A 22,307-nucleotide genomic window follows, 5' to 3' on the forward strand; every position below is an offset into this window, starting at 1 on the left:
ACGCTATAATTATGGGTACCGTAGACGTTCCATTTTCCACTTTTACGATTGACCCGATGAAAACATTATCAAGAAATAATTCGTAGGTATAGCGCGTATGCGGGATGTTTAGGATTAGGAGGTCAGTGAAAAGCCAAAAGTTTGGACCGGGAAAAAAACGAGATTATCGCTGGATTATACGCCGCACCACTGCACCAGTTAGTGTCATCAATTCATCATAATATTGTAAATATTAATTAATAAATAATAATATCTATGGGAACATAATATTATATCATAATTTCTCCGTCGGAACCGGCGCTCGGTCTATCACGCACTCGACGTGCGCAGCATTTGGGGTTCGCACGTAGGCGGTTGGCCACCGCGCGTCAACAGCTCGATCGACCGCCGCTCGGGCACCGATTCTATACGCACGACGCACTGCGACGCAAGGAGCATGGCAAAACAAACGTGCGCGTGCGGGCGAGCGAACGAACAGCAGCTCGGCCGGGGGGCTCGCCTCCGTTGATCGCCGCCAGAGCGCCCGACGACGGTGGCGTTCCGTTTTCACAGTGCGCCGCCGTGGCGAACAGCTGTTTTCGTAGGAAAAACGCTGTTGGCCGTCTGCCAAACCCGCTACCGACGTCCCCACCATCGCCGAGCGCAACTGTAACTGCGTAGCACCGCGGTTCGTCGTCGTCCGTCCCCGTCCCGTCAATCGACGTCATTATCCCGACGGAACGCGGATCCGTGGCCAGTGTCAGTGTGCCCATTCTCCATACGGACGCCGCCGCCTTAGGTCTGCCCGTTCGCTGCCGCTGCCGCTGCCGCCGCCGCCGCCGTCGTCTCGCCATTCATCGACGCTCTGCGCGTGCGTCCCGGCGGTTCCGTACGACTTTAGGGACGTTCTCAGACCGGAGTCCAGTGGTCGTACACGCTCGCTCGATCTCCTCCATCGTTGTCGCCCTCGTATAATTCGTTCACTCGACGGGGGCGGTTTTCAGTACGTCCCGTCGTCGTGTTCGCTGACGACAGTGGCAACTACCCCCCCCCCCTTCTCACCGCGATCGATCATCGCTATCATCTGTTTACCCTTACTCGTTACCTGAACGACACCACGAGAGCGAGTGAGTAGTGTCCCCGAGTATGATAGTATACCATATAGGTGTTATTTATAGTATTATTACTGTGCTTTAGAGCGGAGTAGATTTTATTTATTTTGCGTCACTTTTAAATAATACAGTAAATTATTAAATTATTTTAATATAGTTGATTGAATTATTAAATATTTATTATATTATTAATTATGATGTTGTGTATTTATTAGGTGGACTACTTGTTCTTGATTTGAAAAATTCATATTGCTTGTTGCTGACGGTACGCGTCTACAAGAAATCTTTAATTATCTCTACAAGTCATGGATGAAGATATGGACTGCCCACACATTGTCGACGCAGCCGAAAAGCTGAAGTTGGATGTGGAACAGATTAGAGCTACACTCAACAACAGGAGTTGCAATGGTGAGATGTCATGTAGACATGTAAAATAGAGAGTACATGACACCACAGTAATAAATATATATTTTAATGTAATGTGGTGATGACGTCTCTAGAAATTATTATTACTGTTACTGTTATTATTATTATTAATATTATTACTATAATAGGGTTTTTACTATAGCTATTATTGTTGTTTATATTGTTATTACCTCTATTGAGGTGAGACTAGAATTAGTCAATTGGCCATATAGGTTCAAACAAGGTAGGTACTGGTTAAAATATCTTAGCTTCTATGACCCTTCTAAATGTTAATTACTACATTTATTTTCAGCAAGTAGGTTAAACACTTTCTACCTAGTTGCTTTTTGCATGTTATAATTTAGTATTTATTATTTTGAAAAAAAGATTATTACTATTGAAGTGCGAGCTTGTTGTTTTGGTGTGTTTATTACTATAATATTAAAGTAATTATTAATATATTTCACAACCTTAAACTGAAGTTTATCAGTCTTATTAATCTTTGACCTTTTGTTATAATTTTAATAATTAAATTAAACAACTTTTTTATATTGCATGTAATTTTATTATTTTTATAATTTTATCTCACAATTATAATTAAAATACCTAAATGTTATTAGTGTTTGTTTTGCTATTCTTAATATGCATGTTACTTTAGAAATATAATTGCCTGGAATGGAATTTGAACATTTTTTTGCTCATTCTAAGGACAATTTTAGGTATTTATTTTTATTTAAAAATGATTATTTGGTGATACCTTTATTTGCAGATATTTTTAAATTCCTTGGCAGAAGAATACTTGTACAGTACCTATACATTTCCTCCTCAGATATTCGCCAATTTTCATTTCTCCTTCAGGTATTCGCCAATTTTCATTTCCCCCAGGTGTCAATACAGACAGTATTAGACATTAGTTATTATATACATAGCGTTGAAATAAAAAGTGTGTTAAAAAATGTACAGAAATATGAATTTGAGATTGGTTAAAAATATTTGGGCCGGCTAACATTTAAGTCTTTATTATTTTTTAAATCTCTAATGTAATATCTTTATCCATCTCACATGCAATGTAGAAATTGTATTTATTCATTACCTTTTCACTGCACAATTCATCTTATAATGATATATATGGATTCTAAAAACATATTTTGCCTTACCATTTTTAAGTAGATTATTTTCTATTAAAAGGTCGTCAGACCCATATATGTTGTGTTTGTCTTACACACGTATGATATAGCAAATTTCTGTTCACAAGTTTCAATAGTACGCTGTTAGTTTTGATATTAAAATAAATTGTCCTATTATTAAAATTATTAAACTTTTAGGTAAGAACATTATCTGTATACTGTTTCTCATATCGGTTCCTTACAATATTTTAATTTTTAAGTAAGTTATGAGTATGTAAAATATTAATATTATAAGAATTAAAAGCTAATAATTCACTTAAAAAATAAAATATCATAAAAAACAAACGAGAGAACACAGATAATGTTCTTATCTAAAAGTTTAATAATAGGACAATTTATTCTAATACCAAAACTAACAGCATACTATTGAAACTGGTGAACAAAAATTTGCTTTGTTGTACGTGTATAAAACAAAAACAACATATGTGAGTATGACGTCCTCTTAAGGCTAATAGTAAATTGTCACTCTTGTGTATCACACTCTCAATCCCCTAAGGTTGTAGGTATAGGGGTTCTGTTTTGGTTCACATTTTTATTTAACCATTTTCAATTGTAACATATCCATGTTCCTTACCCTAAAAAACTTAGAAGTATTGTGTAAACCCAGAGATTATTATTGTTTTATTTATTGTTAATTAGGTGGATTAATTTATTGTGGCGATCAAAATGCATTTCCCAAGATAATCTGATTTGATTTTATATAAGGATTCCGGTAAAGGCCTTATTTGTTAGTAGCCCAGTATAGCATTTCAACAAAAGATTTTTTACTGATTTATAATCAGTGATAATGCAACCGTTCTCTTGAAAGATGGTAGTAAAAATAGGTTTGCTGAATTAGTTGTCAAAAAACTTGTTATTGTTGTCTATGAATAAATATAGTTTATGCCTATGAAATGAGATAGTAAAAACTATTGTTTAACCTAACTTTTTCATATTGTGTAAAGCATGTTCTTATCATTCAATGCATAAAATAATTTTAGATCATAAATTCCTAAGACACTGAAAAGTAAATTATAAAACTCAATGTTTTAAATTAAAAAAATCAAACAATTAAAATTATTTCAATAAATTTGATATACAGTGTGTTCAGTATTCACTGAAAATTATAAAAATGTATATACTATAAATTAGAAATTAAATTTTTTTTTTGCAATTTGCTACTATAACAGTTTTATCTAATAAATTGTTCAAAGTTCTAAACGTTTTAAAAATTCTCTTGACGTGGCTGCATTTATTTGGTCTTCTTTAAAATTACTACATGTCATTAATATTTTGTTTATAAATCTTCGACATTAATAGTTGGATCTGTGTGTCTATACCTAAATTATTTAGACTTCTTTTATTTGTCATAATATGCCAGTATTTTCATACTGTTATTTAAGGTTTGTGACATTTGAAATGTATTCAGATTGTAATACGAATAATATCAAGACAAAATGTGCACACTATAACAATTTATAAATATTTTATCTCGTATCTTATTTTATAGTAGTAGTATACATACAATAGAATATTTATTCAATTTTCCATGAACAACATTAAAAATGAAAACATTTTGGGTTTTTTAGATGATTCTATATATTTTAAAGTTAACTTAATTTAATTACAAGTTCATTTAAAAAAAGAAAAATGTAATGTATACTAGGTTAATAATATGAATATTTTGCTTGAAAAAGCATAATTATGATGACCATATGAAATTAATGATTGCCTACATATTATTATCAATACTATGACATTTTGATCATTATAATATACGTGTTAGTAAAAGTTAAGTTCCAAGGCTAAATAATTTTACCCTCCTTCTCCCAAAAACATAATTAAAAGGCATTCTATATTTTATATCCATCTGCGCTGTTTATTTTTCTCTCTAGCCCATGTGCAACATAGACAAAACATATTCGTACAAAATGTTTTTTTTTATGTTTATAAGTAAGATCACTTATTATAAAAATTATAGTCTATAGATAATAATATTTTAGCAATAATGATTTGTTAAAATATTATTTTAAATAATTCAATTTACAATTTATTAAGTCAAATAATAACTTGAATAATAATAAAATATAAAACCCATTTAATATCAAACCTTCAAAAATACTATATAATAGTTGATTTTACTTTGATTACTTAAAAATTATAAAGACAATTTTATATGAATGTAATTTATCTATAATGTGCATGGGTCTGAGTAAGAAAACAAATATTGACATACTTTACTGATATCATTTAAATTAATTAAACATCAAATGATAATTAAAAATTAAAAAATTATTGAAAATTTTTGATGACCTTGTTTGGTACCAAAAACATTAATAACATTGTTATAATCTAGTTTTGTATAGGTAGTAATACAATTTTCATTATTAAGGACTGCCATTTCATTTAGTCTTTCTTCTTAAATATTCAATCTTAAGTATGGTTCTCTTCTTTTTGATACTGAAATTAAAACAGTTACTACACAAAGTATAATGTATTTGTTACTGTGAATGTCCGCAATTGGTGAGTGCTGACAATTACCTAGTGAATGTCGACATACACCTACTAAATTGGTGAATGTTGAACAATTAAAATAATGTAGACATATACTAGAGGATGTTGACATTTAGATTAAAATTTTGGTCAATGTTGACATACACAACACGGTTCTGGTTAATGTTGATATAAGTTACGTATTCGCACATAATATTATAATATAGTACTATAGAGTATAGACAATAATATAAAATAGAATTGATATGTTTAGTTATAAATATTAACAATTACTTTTATTAATTATGATTATTATTATTGAACAATATTATACATGTATTATTAATTTAAATTATGATTATTTTGCCATACAAAAATTATTATTTTAAAACAACGGCGAAAATTGTTCTACTTATTGCAACATGACAAACTGTCATGACATTTTGAACTGCATAAAATGCCAACATTTCTACAACCTCACTTTTTTGTGGTGCACTTTGTTTTGCAATTACACCTTGTATAGGTAGGTAGATAAGATCAGATTAAATAATATCGGCATTACCAACATTCACCAATATTGTTGTATAAATGTCGACATTCGCTAGTAAATGTTTACAAACAGCATAACATTGTATGCCAACATTCACCTATGACTTTGGTGTATAACGACATTAACCGGTGATTATCAGCACTCACCAATTGCAGACATTTGCAGTAACATATACAACTACATGAGGCATTAACAGAAAAATCTATATTTTTGATAAAAACAAGGTATTGCTAGATTGTTTTTAGATTTTCATCAAATTCTTAGGTTTTTAAATATGTTTTAAAGTATAATAACATTAATTGGGAAAATATCTTCCCAAATCATTCATACAAATTTATGAATGCATTTCGAACATCTTGTCATTTTTTTTCTATTTCAGTTTTAAGTTTATTGAAGAATTAAAAAATGTAGTTATCTTAAAATATATACTATTATTAGCCTAACCTCTATATTTTCATCAAATCATCTTTAAAGTTTTCTAAAATATGTTAAATTGTAAGATTTGAATAAAGTATGTATTCTTCATTTGTATAAAGGTCATTTACATAAAAGAAATTAATTACTAATAAATGTATAAAACTGTACCCAAATTAATAACAATAAGAATGATATTTCTTAACTGTCAATATTTCAAATTTCAATTATAACTGTAATAGTAATAGCAGCATTGATCATTATATTATTTGCAATTTTGCACAGTTATGAAATCAGAAAGTACCAGTATAATCAATATTTTTAAAAACAAACAATAAAAGAAACTACCATTTTTATAATATACATTTAACACAAATTCTATAGGATGGTAGATACTAAATTATGTTACTAGTATTATCAATTAACATTATCCTGCATCCATGGAAATAGATTTTGGTTTATGTTACTTTTATACAGTTTGTTTAATTGTATATTTGTATTTATATTATATCATTTCTAGGAAAGTTATCTTTATTCTGTCCCCCAAATGTATTGTTAGTTATATCCATATTGACTGTGGGGTATATATGTACTTTATTTAATATTTTTCTTAAAAATAATTATTTTTTTTGTAAATTGTATACTATTATAATGAATAACTCACAATACATTAATAATTTGTATCCCTTTAATTAATTTATAAGTAATTTAATTTAATTCAAAACAATCCAGTATTATCTCGAGTATTATGCAAAACTACCTACATTTTTAAATTTTTTATTTGATTTGTGTAATTTTTATTTAGGGTTGATAGGCTTTATTAATTATGTTAATGTTTATTAATTGATTTCATTCTTGGGAAATACTGTCAATTGGGTTTTTATAACCCTTTGACGTTCAGTGGTTTTTTTATAACGAAGGTAGAGCAGAAACAAGACATTTATTGAGGGACACAAAATTGTGCAAAGACACTTATTTTTTTCATTATACATTGTGCCTATTTTAGAAAATAAGAATGATTTATTCATTTTTCAGCGTTGTCTTAAATTTAATGTCATCATCATAGGATATTATTCTGTAACATATTTCTCATAAACATGACATTATTGACATACTTAATTATTACTTATTATCTTTGTAGTCTGTGTTCTTGATTGCTGAGAAATTAGATTGAAATGGTTTCATTCTAGAAAATCTGAGATGTTCAAAATATGCACTCTAAAAAGAATTTTGTAGTACCAAATATTGTCACAGAATTTTAGCATTATGGTAATAATGTTCATTAGATTTGATAAGTTCATTAGTACTAAAATGATTTTTATCTATAAAACAATGCTTATGAAATTTTAACAAATAGTTCTAAATTTCCAAATGATTTTATAGTTATAGTCGCATTCTGGACATCTTATTTTATGTAAAAACTGTTCACTATTCAGTGGCACATAGAGGAATTTAAAGACCATATGCAGTTTACAAAAGTACTTACTTGCCTTATTTTTAGATATGTAAAAAAAAAATTTCTCATCGAACTCAACAATTCTTATCATATAACATTAATTTCAAGATTAAATTTAAATTTTTAATTTAAATCTTATAAAATATTGATACTTAGATTCTAAATGGCCTTAACAGATGACTGGCTATATTGGATGGCTTTTATGCCTGGTAGACATATTAACTTAGACCAGTGGTTTTTAACCTTTTTCTAATGAAGGAACACTTAACATTTTATAAAATTTCACGGAACACCGCCGTAAAATACAACAGTAATTATATACATTTTTAATTTTTTAATATTTTTCTTACAGTTTTAAAATTTTGACAGAACACTTTACCAAGTCCAAGAAACACCTTTATTCCACGGAATACCAGTTAAGAACCACTGACTAAGACCATAGTGGTATATAAATAATACCTTTAGGAAGAGGGTTCTTAGTGATTAAATATTTAAATAAATCAGTAAATAACTGTAGTTAGTATACATTAATTATTATAACTGACATAAGTTCCCCTGTTGTACCAGTAAATTTACAACTAGTTACTTATAGTAACCTGTATGAGCACTATTGTATCAATTCAGATAAGAACAAAAATAATAAATAAAATATTATCAAATTTCCGTGTAAAAAAAAATTATTTTTATAAAAATATAATCTTTTTTTACTAAATTAAATGGCATTTTATCTCTAGCCATATTTAGACAATAATCAAATAATTTTTAAATATAAACGCAAAATACTATTTTTATGTTTTACCTTCGTTATAATTTAAGTACAGGGATGATTGCACCCGCAAAGTCAATCACTACAAACAATTAGGTATGGCATGTTTTCATTATCTAATTCGTACTTTGTAGTCCAGTAACTTAAATCAATCATACATGTTATTAACCATTAAGGATATTTATAATCGTTAATAATTATGTATAATTATAAAATCTAAATTTACTGTATTTATACATTTTAACTAGCAACTGTTTCTAATGAATAGTAAAATAAAAATGTTTTAAATATTTATTTTCAAAAATATTTAATAATTTATTATTTATTGAATACAATTTAAAATGTTTTGATCACTTTAAAAAAAATTTTAATTGTGTGTACATTATAATACAATAATAACTTCTGAAAATTCAATTTTAATATTAAAAGTTAGAAATAATTGTATTGATAGAAAAGTACTTAAACCTAAACTATAAGTCTAAATAATATAACAATTATCTACTGAAACAAATATGAATCTATATTTTCCTAATATATCACCTAATAATATTTGCTTAAGCCTCATTTATCATGGATTTATTTGAATAATTATATTGTCTTAATTATTTAGTTATGTTGTACCTAGCTTTATAAATAATGTATACAATGTTAGCGCTTGTAGAGAATAAGGTTGCAGATTAAAATATAGTTTTTGTTAAAATTTATACATCGAGGTATGTATCTAGTTTTTAGTAGCTAAATAAGTAATTATTACATTTAGTTACTTCTAAACTTATAATAATAATTGCATTTAATTTATTAGAACTTATATTAGATATTATTTTCTGTAGTGTTTTGATTTTTGGTTTGCTAGATATTTCAAAAAGAAAAATTATCATATGAAAAATAATGTCAAAAACCGAACCCGTTAGATTTTTTTTAATAGATTTTGTCTGACATTAAAACTGGTTTTATGTTAAACTAGGTGTATAGATTGAAGTTCTAAACATTCTTTATTTGCATAAGTCTTACATATATAACAGGTTTTTCTTTTATTTTCACATTATGCTTAAAATGATAATTTATTATTACATTTAAAATCTATATAATAAATAATCAACTAATGTACAATAATCTAAGTTTATAAATCTGCACTACCATATTTTATCTTGAAGTAAACTATTAACAGCAGAATACATTTTTTGTATAGCACTTAATATAAATGACTGTGCCAGAGAAACTGTAATTAATTAAAAATAGAGAATAAAGATTAGTTATTATTAATTATTCATACAATCATAGTTTCCAGCTTACAAAATAAATATATATTTTTATTAGTTAGTCATTGTTCTTATGGGAAACCTTTTATATTATTTTTCTAATATTTCCTATTATAGTATTGTTTGCTTGTATCTGATATCATATCTTATATTTAAAATATTCCATCTTATTTTTGTTATGTGCTTTTTAAGTTTGACTTTATATTATACAAGTTATATGGGTTTGGTTCTTTGACTTATTTTTAATAATAATAATATTTAATGCAATATATATGAAGATATATACTTTGATGTCTGATATTTGTAACTGTGTGTGGTCTTAGTGAATTAGAGAAGTGTTTTCCAATCTTTTTGTAATGATGACCCATAAATTTAGTATTTTTTTGTTACGTGACCCCCATTAAAACAAAAAAAAAATTGTCGTAAGTTTTTTTTATATATTACTATTAGGGCTCAGATATTAATGCTCTTAAAAATACCGAAAAATATCCTTTCAAAAAAAGCATTTATGACCTAAAAACTATAAAAATAAAAAATGAATTATTTATTAAATAAATTCAAATTATTATGTAAAAAAATGTCTTGTCTAATTTGAAACCAGATTATCTGATGTTAAATTCAAAATGAAAATAATTTATATTATGTAGTACTTATATTTCAATTAAGTCAATTTTTTAGTCATAACACAAAAAATGTTCTATAAAAATTAAAAATGGATTAAAAACGTCTAAGAATGCCCTTAAAAGTATAAAATCTGCAAAAAATATTGTGGTTTGAACACCGAGTACTTGCAACACATTTGTAGCTTGGAAAGCATCATGTAAGACATTCCAAAAAAAAAGATGCAAATGCATTGGAATTAGAGTCCTAATTATCATCAATATAATTGCCTAATCAGTTTATCAACACCATAAGTTAGGAAACACTGAATTAGAGTATGATAGTAACGGGGAAAAAGGTTTGGAGATACATAAATTAAAAATAAGTAGGTCCAATCAAATTATTTGGTGTACAATAAATTCAAATATATAGGCTCAGTTATGCAGCAAAATAATGAAGAAATTAAAGAAACTTAAGAATATATATGTATAGTGGATGAAGTGAGGGGAGGTCACTATTATCTTTAGATGTAAATGTTATATAACAAGACTAAAAGATAAATGTTATATTATTGTAGAAAAATTATTTTGGTGATTGAACTAATTGTGATACATTGAATTAGAAATATAAAATGAAATGTAAAGGATAAACTAGAAATAATTATGTGAAGAATAGGTATTATAATAGCTATATAATAAAAAACGACATATTAAATATAAAAAAAAAAGAAGAAAATTATGCAGAAAAGGGAGAGTAATAGGAAAAAATACAAATAAAGACATTTACAACTAAATTATAAGATATCCCAAACTGTAACATATATAAAATAAAAGTGTGTGGTATATGGATATAAGAATTATAAGCAATTACATATTTTAGCTATATATCAAAAAAACATTTAAGCCCACCACTCTTATAATAATAATAATAATAATAATAAAGATAAAATACATTCTAATAATTAATTAATTTATTAAATATCTACTACTAAAGATATGTTTAAAAAAATAGTAAGCATGTATGTAATAATATAAAACTATACAAACAAAATTGAATGAAAATTCTGTTACATGTTTTAAAATTTGGCTTCTAAATTGTTATACAAATTTTTACATAAAAGATTTTTTAAATACAATAATATACAAAAAAATATTACAAAGATGAGGAGATTGAAACTATGAATAAATAAAAATGTACCAAGACTTGCACAAAGTGGTTATCTAGAGGGAGTTTGATACTATATTTATCAATTTTTAAACAGTAATTAAAAAATATCTTTAGTACTTTATTTTTAAGATCAATCATACTATTATATTAGTTTTTTATAAGTATTATACCTGATATTAATTATATCGAGTGACAAAACAAGTTTAAACAAATATTAAAAAATTGAGTATGTAATACTTATTCATTTAGGAACTGTAATTTTACATAAGAAAAATATTCAAAATACACGGGTTGTTAATTTTTATAAACTAATAACTAAATTTTTAGTTAATTTGGTACACAGTTAAAAAAAACTAAGTTTAGTATTTTTTTTCAGTTTGCTTACGAGTAGATCAACTATGGATGTGTATGGAGTGTCGACAAATTCTTTGTGGACATAATGCCGCAGGACACAGTACTGCACATTATGAGTTCCACCAAACTCATTGCATATTTATAAATGTAGAATCTGCAGCTATATTCTGGTTAGTTTAAAAAATAATTACTATTTAGTTTATAATATGATCTAAAGATGTATTTCAAAGAAGATTTTTATTGCTGAAAATATTTTTAACTTAAAAGTCATAATTTTAAATATATTTTCATAGATTTATAATTATTATGTTTCATAATATCCACAGAATTTTTAAATTTTGTTTTTATTTTTAAGTTTCAAGTGTAATTCTGATATAGAACCAAAAAACCACGATGATGAATTGAACCGTCTTCGACAATTTATTTTGTATAATCGTGGACCTAGTGCAAATAATAGTGGACCAAGTGCAAATAATACTAACAAAAAGAGAAGACGGTAATTATTTTAATAAAATTAAAAATTAAATAAGTTGATCATCGTATTAAACCTTAATATATTTTTTTTATGTTTAGAAGAAAAGCACCTAAAGCTGCTAAACCAAAAAAAAATAGTCTTAAACGAGGTCCTAGAGCTAATAAAAAAGTCTGTATACCTAATAATGAAAATGACTGTTTCATGAATACAGTTTCCCAAGCTCTTAGGTAAATATTACTATTAATTAATAATTAACTGTATGGTTAGATTTTATATAAAGAATATAGTGTTTAAAATTAAAATATTTGTAAATAAAATCCAAAGTATTTTGCTTATGTCTTATAATATACATTCTATCTAAAGTTTGACGTTATAATCATGTAAATTTATAAATATTACTTTTTTTTAAATTATTTACTCAATTATTTGTGTAAATGTTCTATAAAATAAAATATTATCCATAAATTACCTATTTATAGAATGAAATTATAGAAATCTCACTATTATTTTTTTCAAAATTGTCATTGATCATAACTTTAGGTTTCTATATTATAGATAAAATACCTTTACCTGGCTGTATCTGTTGTGATTTATGTTGTCTTGGTTATCAATACAATATTTTTTGGCTCACTCCCAATGCTAGAAATATTATTGTATATACTGATATTGTATACTATCCATACACATTTTTTTGATTATCATATGCGATCTCCACAAAAATGTTAGGTATGATCTATCAATTTATGTTTAATGGTGCCATATTCTATCTATTCCAACATTATTGTCTATATATTGTTTTATAGACATTAAACAAATTAAATGAAAATGCCATAAAAAAATAATTTTATATTTGGTAAATTATTATTAATGACTTTTGTCAAAGATACCATTGTTCATCTTGGAACCAATTTAGTCTTGTTTTTAGAGATTCTTATTTCCCCTATAAGTTTTTAAAGTGTTGAATATACAGTCGATGAACTATCATATTTAAAACAATAAGTATATTAAAGCTTAATATATTTTTAATATTTAGTGAACAAGAACCTCAAACTGTTATACCAAACACAGTTAACAATTCAAAAAAACCACTTAAAGCTGTTGTACCAAAAAAAGCACTCAAAGCTAAACCTAAAAAACCATTCTTTAAGAGAGGTCCTAGAACTAATAAAAAAGTTGGTATATCTAATAGTGGAAACAATTGCTTTATGAACGCAGTTTGGCAATCGCTTCGGTAAATATTATTTTATTATTTATTAAATAAAAAATTTAACCTAATAAATTCTTACTTAATAAAAATACAGAGTAAAATGTTTTGCACTTAATTGTTTGATAATAAAATATATTCAAAACTTTATTCACACTTCTCTCATTATCTCTCTTAAACATAATTCTATTTTTTTTTGTTTTAACTTGAGTTTTATTATTTCTTATTTAATTATATAAAGATTTGTATTGACTTAAATATTATAAAGAATGAAATATCTTAATAATTTGTTTGCTCAAACCAGATGTTTATACTGTATCATTGATATATAGTTCATTATCCTGATAATGATTTTTTTTTCTCTGGTTTGAACCAACAAATGTTTCGCCTTTTTCTTTTTATCATATTTTTATTCATAAGTACAGTTATAAAGACCTAATCATTAAATTAATTATTGTATGTAAAAGACATCCATGTTAACGTATAAACGACTAACTATAATATAATTGAATTTTATTTATGTACCATTTTATTTTACAATTTGTATTCTGCAAATCAGCTCAAGAGATTAAGAGATTATGCTATAATTTTTACTACTAAATATCAAAATCATTCTTTAAGTCTTGATTCAGGGGCAGCCAAATTACCAAATAATAAATGGATTTAAGTTAAAGGTATTAGTTGTAGGCATAATTGAGGGGGCAGAATTATGAGAGGGTGTTAGTTTAATATTTTGCCCAGAATAAAAAATATACTAAATCTGGAATCTGGGCACATTAGGTAACATGTTCAACTTATAATAACCAGTGAAAAATTGTTTGCCCTGTATACATTTAAATTATTTTATTAAGAGGATGTAGTACTCGTATGTGTTGTCTCCGTCTTACATATGTACAACATAGCAAATTTTCGTTCTCCAGTTTCAATATTGTGCTGTTAGTTATGATATTAGTGGAACTGATTTATTATAAAATTTAAAGGTAAGATTATTATTCAGGGACCCAAGGAAACCTTTATTGATATTATTATTTTTAAATAAATTATAATCATTTTAAAATGTGCAGTTTCAAAAAGATCATAACTTATTTAAGAATAATAATACATATTTCCACGGTTACTACTCTCAGATTTAGTTTAGAACAAAGGCACATATTATATATTTCATAAAGAAAAATATTTCAGGTGTATTGACCAGATAGATTTTTTTAAATTAGCATGTTTTAATTTAAAATAATTTTAATTATTTTTAATTTTGAATAACTTATCAAAAAACATAAATATTAAATATCTCTCCGGTCAATGCACAGGAAATATTCTTTTTATAAAATAATAATAATAGGTATCTTTGCCCTAAAATGAACCAGAGATCGTAATCATGGAAATATGGAATATATTTGTTCCTATATTATGTGGGAGATAGACAAAGAAAACAAATGTTTGTTAGCGGCCTCTTAATTATTCACTGAATTGTGAAATATTAATATAATGTATTCTTTTTGCTATTTTATATTAAAAGCACTACTGGTAAATTATTTAAGAAAATATTTCTAGATCTAAACTATTAATGTTCTAGGAAAAAAAATTAAATCTTTATTTTTGTCAATTAAAAAGGTAAGAGTCTAAATAAATACATCTATGAATAATTTTTAATTAAGTATGAATAATTTTTAATTAAGTGTGAATAATGTATTACATTATAAATTTTAGTTTAAATTATAAATAAATGAACAATATGTAATTTTTACTTTTAGATATTAATATTTATTTTTTCATATTTAAGGAATTTTTATTTTATTTAATTTTTCCAATATTTCAGCCATCTAAAACCATTTATATACTGTATGAAATTGTTTAAACTTGCTGAAATATGCCATCAAAATAACAATAATAGTTCAGATCCAAGGTTGCAACATTGTATAGCACAAGAATTATGGAAATTATTGATGACATTAGTTGAATGGCAAAAACCGGCAGGCTATAAATTTAGAGAAGCAATTTCACCAACAGCTCTTCTCTCTATTGTCTGCAAAATTAAACCTCGCTACAAGTTAGTAATTAATTAGATACATATATTTTCACATAATTTAAAATTGAAATAAATATTTAGGTATATTTAAAAGGGATATATAATAGTAAATTTAAGTTTTTAAAATAATATATTTTTATATATAAGAATTAATAATTATATTTTTATGAAGCAGTGATAGTGATGTGAATATATTTTGTTGTTATAGTTGACTTTAACATACAAAGAAACATAATTATATGATAATTTAATGGAAATATTTTTGTATGAGGTGTAGAATCTGGTTGTTAAAATAATGCGAATAGTTGTATTTAGTATCTACTATGAAGTATAAAAGTAATTTGCTAATGATAATTATTAGCCATAAGGTATGACAAAATTAATAAGTTAAGAATTATTACATCTATAAAGAATCTCAATATAACAATTGTAGTTTTTTATTTTATACAAATTTCATGAAAATTCTAATGTCAGCATTCATTTCATCCATTTATAACATTGTAATCCTGAAATTCTGACATTGTGTAAACATTTCCAAGAACAATATACGCTACAATTAATTCAAGTTATAATGTATCTACCTTTCTAGGTATATAGATTTTATCCATTTAAATTTCAAAATTTCAAATTATTGAATCAAACAATTTGTTTTAATACACTAGAAACCTATGTTAATTAATGTAGGTGAGTGTATCTTGTTTGTTAATAAAATATTAAATTGAACTAGAGTAATTAATATCATTCTTAAAGACCTTGTGGGCTTTAGTTATAAATAACTATGATTTGAGTTAGAATTATTACTCGACTTAATTGCTTTCAGTTTCATGTATCTAATTTCATATTACTATATTAGATTCTGAACGGAGTGATGAATGTATTGATTTTACAATGATGTGTGTTTTTTGTTTGTGTCTACCATTACGTTTTGGAGTAGTAATAATGCTTCTATTTTCGATTTCAGCCCCTCTTTAAAAGGAAAATTCATCTAGTTGGCACTTTGGGGGGTCAAAAGTAAAAAATTTCCAGTAGTTTTCAAAAGCGTCAGGAAAAAACCCCGAAAAAATAACGGAAAAACCGACATTTTTACGCATAACCACTTTTCGACAAAATAGATTTTTTGATTTTGCTGTAACTCAAAAACGAATCATTGTAAATATTTGAAATTTTCACCAATTGTTTATATTATGGTTATTTATTTACGATTACATTTTCAAAATATTTTGACTTTTTTTAAGCTACTTATAGACAATTGACATTTTCGACTTTTTAAAGTTTTTTTTCTTGAAATACCGATAAAAAAAATTTGGTTTTCCAAAAAATCTTTAAAATTTACTACAAGGTTTAATTTAAATTCTACTTATAGTTGTAAAAAAAATCAAAAATCGTTAGTTACAATTTTTGTTTATAAGCATTTAAAGTTCAAATTTTTACGAAATATATCAAAATATTGAAAATTTGCAAGGAATTTTGAAGTTGAAAATTCATAACATTTTTGTGATTTATACCAAAGATTAAAAAACCCAATACAAGGTTATCCATGAGTTTTCCTTCTACTATAAAAAAAAATTCCAGCGTCAATATAAAAAAAATGTTATGAGCGTATGAAATTAAATTTTTTACGAAATCGCGTAAAATAACGATATATTACAAATTAAATATAGGTATAATATAAAAAAAATATAATATAATATATCTTACTAATTATCATTGACTGACAAATCATCTCCGTTCAGAATCGTTTTTCGTATACAACGATACCTGTCATTGCATTCAAATTTAACACATCCATTATAGTGACCAGTGACTTTCCTACTCCCCATATACAGCAGAGCGATACCCACTTTTTATTATATGAATATATAAATATATTTAAATTTAAATTTAAATTTATTAGGTAGGTAGTAATTATTCATAATATTTAACTTAAAGTTTATTTAATTTTATATTAGTCATTAAGTTAAGTATTTTTATTTTAGTATAGTAACTTTCTTGTTCTTTTAAGCATTATACTTTTAAGTATTTTTAAAAGACCAAAGAAACAAATGTATTTTTTGAGTAAAGTGTAATTATTAATAATTGATGGTTATATTTAATTAATGTAAAATTATTTGGATTTTGCTTTGTACTGGTTTATTTATTTATTATTTATTCTGGTTATAAAATGTCTGTATTATTACAATTAGAAAAAAGAAGTCTTGTATAAGATTAATAATAAATTTAGTCGAATAAATCCATTTGTAGTATAATGTGAACCAGATAGTTGCAATATTAATATGACGTTATCAGTTATATTACAAAAAATGCTATATATATCTAATAATTATACTGTACTAAAATTATAATGAATATTTAGAGGATTTCATCAACATGATGCTCATGAATTTTTGATGTTTACATTGGATACTTTACATTCCGAGCTGAAAGATGAAAAAAGTAAATTGTTGTTAGAGGAGGGAATAACAAATGAAAATCCTAATAAAATTGATACACTTGTGTCCATGATGTTTCGTGGGTTTTTATTAAGTGAGGTGATTAATTTTTCACTTAATCACTATTCGTTTTGACTTTTATATAATATGGAGTAGGGTGTAATGTTTTAGTTGGATTTAACCAAAAAATAAATGGTGTTTAGAATAAGATATCAAAATTTTAGAAAATCATTTTTTATATTATTTATTATACAATTTATATTATATTATAAGTTTTATATTGAAAAATTACTTAAAACTACCACTAATTATAATTTAGATTTTTTAATAAAAATTTTGTTTAAATGGTTTTTTATTGATTACATAATAAAAATAATAATTATTTAATAGCTTAAACTTAAAAATAACATTTAGACTGTTTTTTATGAAGTTTGATTCAACATTACGCCTTACTCTACATAATATATATAAGCTGATCCATGAAATGTGGTACAAACCAATTTTCATATATTCTATCATTTATACAAAAATTAATATACACTAAATGGATCATCTTATATATTATAATAAAATGTGAATTTTTTAAACAGGTTCTTCCAAATTGTATGTTACATTGTATTATGGGTGTTCAATTATAATGAATTTAGTGATATTTTGTTAAAAATTTAGTTCTTTAATTTTGTAACTTTTAACTAATTTTACTTTAAAAATCAAGGTATTTATCTGATATACTCTAATAGAATTTTTTTAAATATGGATATAGGGCAATTTAATAAAATACCTATGATATAACAATTTTATTAATCTTGAGTTTCCGCATAGAAAAATAGAGAGAACATTTGTATTCTAATTAAACTCATAATAGTGTACCAATAATATACCTTAAGCATTTACCACGTCGATTCAAATGTTTTCAATAATAGTAACATTTAGATAACTGTCATCCGCTTAATTTCAACTTTAGAAAATTAATTTAAATTAGTATTTATTTAATTAATTTTGAAATTAAAAAAGATATAGCCAAAAAATAAGACAGTATTGATCTGTAACTCTACATTTTGTAAAGTCCGTCTTTAAAAAATAATAATATGACACCCTATTAATATTACATTATTTAAGAGTTTCCATTATTTGTGATCATACAATTTGTAAGAATCTGTACATTTAACTCAATGAAAATAAACAATACTGATTTATTATTAGGTGTGCTGTTTAAATTGTAATACACCTTCCAGAACAAGAGATCCAATCACAGATATTTCACTAGATGTTCCAGATTACAAAAATGCTGACCCATCTGTATCTCGACCGGTTGATCTTTTAACTGGTAAATTCAAACTAAATTTTATAAATATTTTTATAATGAAAAATAATTTTTTTATTTTAGATTGTTTGGCACGTTATTTTGAAATAGAAGAACTAAATGAAAAAAACTTTTACTACTGTGACAAGTGTGAAAGCCAACAAAGATCCACTAAAAGATTTTGGATTAACGCTTTGCCTAATGTAAATTTTTATTTAACTAATCTATAGGAAAATAATTCTACTCTTCAATACTTAACAGAATAATTATATTTATTCAGGTGTTTTGTCTCCATCTTAAACGGTTTAGATGGGAAGAAACTTATCGTACTAAAGTCCATACACATATTAAATTTCCTATGGAATCATTAGATATGTCTCAATATTTGGATAATGAAATGAAAAAAGTATTAGTTAATGAAAGTTCATACTTGTTTGATTTAGTTGCAGTTGTTGTACATGATGGAGAAGGGTAAATAAAAAATCAAGCTCTTTACATATATTATAAATACTTAATACATATCTTATTATTCATAAATCATTTATACCATTTTCAGAGGAGGATCTGGGCATTATACTTCTTATGCTTTAGATGAAAAAGAAGGTAATTTTAAATAATTAATTAAGTTCAGAAGTAACAGTTTAAGTATTACAATCTTAAGTTTTTTAGATTCTGATTATTTTCCAAAATATATTTTTTTTAAATTATGATTGAGTCGTTAGTATTTTTTAAATCTGATGAGGCTTGATTTAATTTAAAATATTTAATTTAATTAAAATAAACCCCAACAAATTAAAATTACAAAACCATAGATTGTGATAACAATTTTGAAAAATCACTTAATACAAACTGCCTTTGTCATAAATATGTATACATATTTCTTTTTCTTTTTTTTATAATTTAGATCAATGGTATGAATATAATGATGAAAAAGTACACGAAGTTGATGCATCTTTGGTAGAAAATGTGCAAGCTTATATGCTATTTTACATTAAAAGGGAAATGAGAATTAACTTTACTGAGAAATAACTTAATTGGACCACTACTTGAATGATTAATTGATCAGCTGCAATTTGAGTATCAACATTTTATTCATCCTAATTATAATATCCTTTGATGGTATATAAAAGAATATCTATTTAAAAATAATTTAAACAGTATTCTTATTATTGTATGTGTTTTTATGCTTAAAATGTCAGCGCTACGTGAATATTTACTTTCTTATTATTATTTTTTTTCTAATAATAAGGTTTTTTTTATATACAATTAGTGCTTTAAATTATATATATATTAACTGAGTTTTTGGCATTTAAATAACTATAGTTAAATTTTAATGTTAGAGTTCATGTATAAATCATATATTGGTGGCTGGGTTAACTATTTAATCATGATCTCTGGTTTTATTGATCAATATAATATGAATTATAATTGAAATTCAAGAAATAACTACAATCTAATATTTAAAATTTTGATTAAAAAAAAATGGATTTGAGTAACATAATTAGACAATTAATTTTTATTTCACCTTTTAATGCTTCAAAATTTTAAGACTAATTAATAAAATAACTTGAAGAGTAAATAAATGTTAGGTTTTTATTTGTTATTTTACACTGCCAATTTTTTTTTTAATTATATATATATATATATTTTTTTTAATTAATTAATTTTTGCTATGACCAATGAATATTATTTGTTGAAAAACATTCCCAAAGTTTATTTATATTTTTATTACTATAATTAATAAGAATAACTAAATTATTGTTTTTACGGTTTAAGAAGTGTTTTTACGGTATGGTAATGGGTATAAATCCATAATGACCATAATATTAAGTATAAACAGCATCATATGATTACTTATTAAATTAGAAAATAATGTATTCTTTCATTAATTTAGTACAATCAATACAGGTTTGTAATGAATAATATTTTGTTCATGTTGGGGTGCAATTAATTACAAGTTGATAAAACTGTATTTGTTATATTGGCAATGACGGATTTAAGATAATTAAATCAGGAATTTGGATAGTTTTTTTCTAAAATTTGAATAATTTCTGTGTTATTATTATTAATTAATCAATTATTTATTCTTAATTTGCCTATTTTTTAAATCTATAATTGTTAACATTTATGTACAAAAAAAAATATTTTTGAAATACTTTACTAATTTGATGTTAAATGGATAATTTAAAGCAACCAATAATACTAAAAAATACTAGTTTTTTATTGCATTATAAAATACAAAAATATATATACATATAAATAACACAAATCAAAGATAGATAAATTTTAAAAAATAACAAATATTGTCTACATAATATTTAATATTAGTAATAAGTTATTTTCAGAAATCAGAAATTATATATACTAATTACAATAATAACTATCATTTATTTTTATTTATTTCATTATTTTTCAATAATCGTGTTCCTATATTAAGGAACTAAAATATATATTTATTATTGAGTAATTATAATATTAATTTTTGTCATACGTTACTTATTATATACATATAATTATTGGTGAATTTGATTTTTAAATCATAACTATTTTAATGGTCTTTAAATAAAACAAGTAGAACAGTAGTGTAGTATTTTTGTGATTTTTTTGACAAATGTTAATAATTAACAAATGCATTTAAATAATGTATTATATTAGAAAATTATTATGTTATTATTATTTTCTTTAACCAGACAGGTTTGTTCATTGGGTGAATTAATTATTTTATGCATACAATCTTAAAATATGTTCTTATTATACAATTATATGTTTAGCAAATGTGTTTTTTTTAAATTTGTTATCTGTATAATGTATTTTCAACTATGGATTTGTGGTTTTAATAGCTGTTAAAAGTTTATCTGAATGTATGCTTAATATATGTTTATTATTAAGTTAAATTTTAAATAACTCAATTATAAAATAATTTTAAGGTGTACTTAGCTATAATTTTTCCTTTTACAATTATTGTGAAAACTTCATAATCTGTGTTTAGATACATGAATATGTGTTACAATACAATTTTAAATAATTAAAGGCATAATTCAATAATTTGATATTCTTGTTTATTCAAACAGAAGAACTTAAAAGCAATTTATTGAGATTGTTTACAAATATAAAGAAACGGTTCTTTTATATATTAACTGTTTAACAAA

At 24.8% G+C, this 22,307-nt stretch overlaps 2 protein-coding genes across 3 annotated transcripts in view; one reads left to right on the top strand and one right to left on the bottom strand.

Moving 5' to 3' along the window:
- Window positions 1-22,307, bottom strand: part of LOC113557879 (protein shifted) — a 74,843-nt gene that overhangs the window by 48,641 nt on the left and 3,895 nt on the right. The gene's annotated exons all lie outside the window — the stretch shown is intronic.
- On the top strand, window positions 708-20,466 carry LOC113557829 (ubiquitin carboxyl-terminal hydrolase 3-like). 2 transcript variants are annotated; one of them, XM_026963376.1, is made up of 13 exons: window positions 708-1,106; window positions 1,307-1,499; window positions 11,744-11,891; window positions 12,077-12,217; window positions 12,295-12,423; window positions 13,230-13,427; window positions 15,217-15,447; window positions 17,780-17,954; window positions 19,059-19,182; window positions 19,243-19,361; window positions 19,439-19,629; window positions 19,715-19,761; window positions 20,063-20,465. In XM_026963376.1, the coding sequence occupies exons 2-13, from the start codon at window positions 1,397-1,399 to the stop codon at window positions 20,185-20,187; spliced, it is 1,731 nt and encodes a 576-aa protein (XP_026819177.1). In that variant the 5' UTR covers window positions 708-1,106; window positions 1,307-1,396; the 3' UTR covers window positions 20,188-20,465. The 2 variants fall into 2 exon arrangements, with proteins under 2 accessions (XP_026819177.1, XP_026819180.1); XM_026963379.1 differs by having other exon boundaries at window positions 1,099-1,221; window positions 20,063-20,466.

This window comes from Rhopalosiphum maidis, chromosome 4 (genome assembly GCF_003676215.2).
Source record: "Rhopalosiphum maidis isolate BTI-1 chromosome 4, ASM367621v3, whole genome shotgun sequence".
Lineage (NCBI taxonomy): Eukaryota > Metazoa > Arthropoda > Insecta > Hemiptera > Aphididae > Rhopalosiphum > Rhopalosiphum maidis.

What these genes read in the sequence shown, in the direction of transcription:
- LOC113557829 (XM_026963376.1), top strand. Translation starts at nt 1,397, where the DNA reads ATGGATGAAGATATGGACTGCCCACACATTGTCGACGCAGCCGAAAAG. An exon ending in GAATCTGCAGCTATATTCTG is followed by an intron (nt 11,892 to 12,076) that starts GTTAGTTTAAAA and finishes TTTATTTTTAAG; the next exon opens with TTTCAAGTGTAATTCTGATA. An exon ending in AAAATTAAACCTCGCTACAA is followed by an intron (nt 15,448 to 17,779) that starts GTTAGTAATTAA and finishes ATGAATATTTAG; the next exon opens with AGGATTTCATCAACATGATG.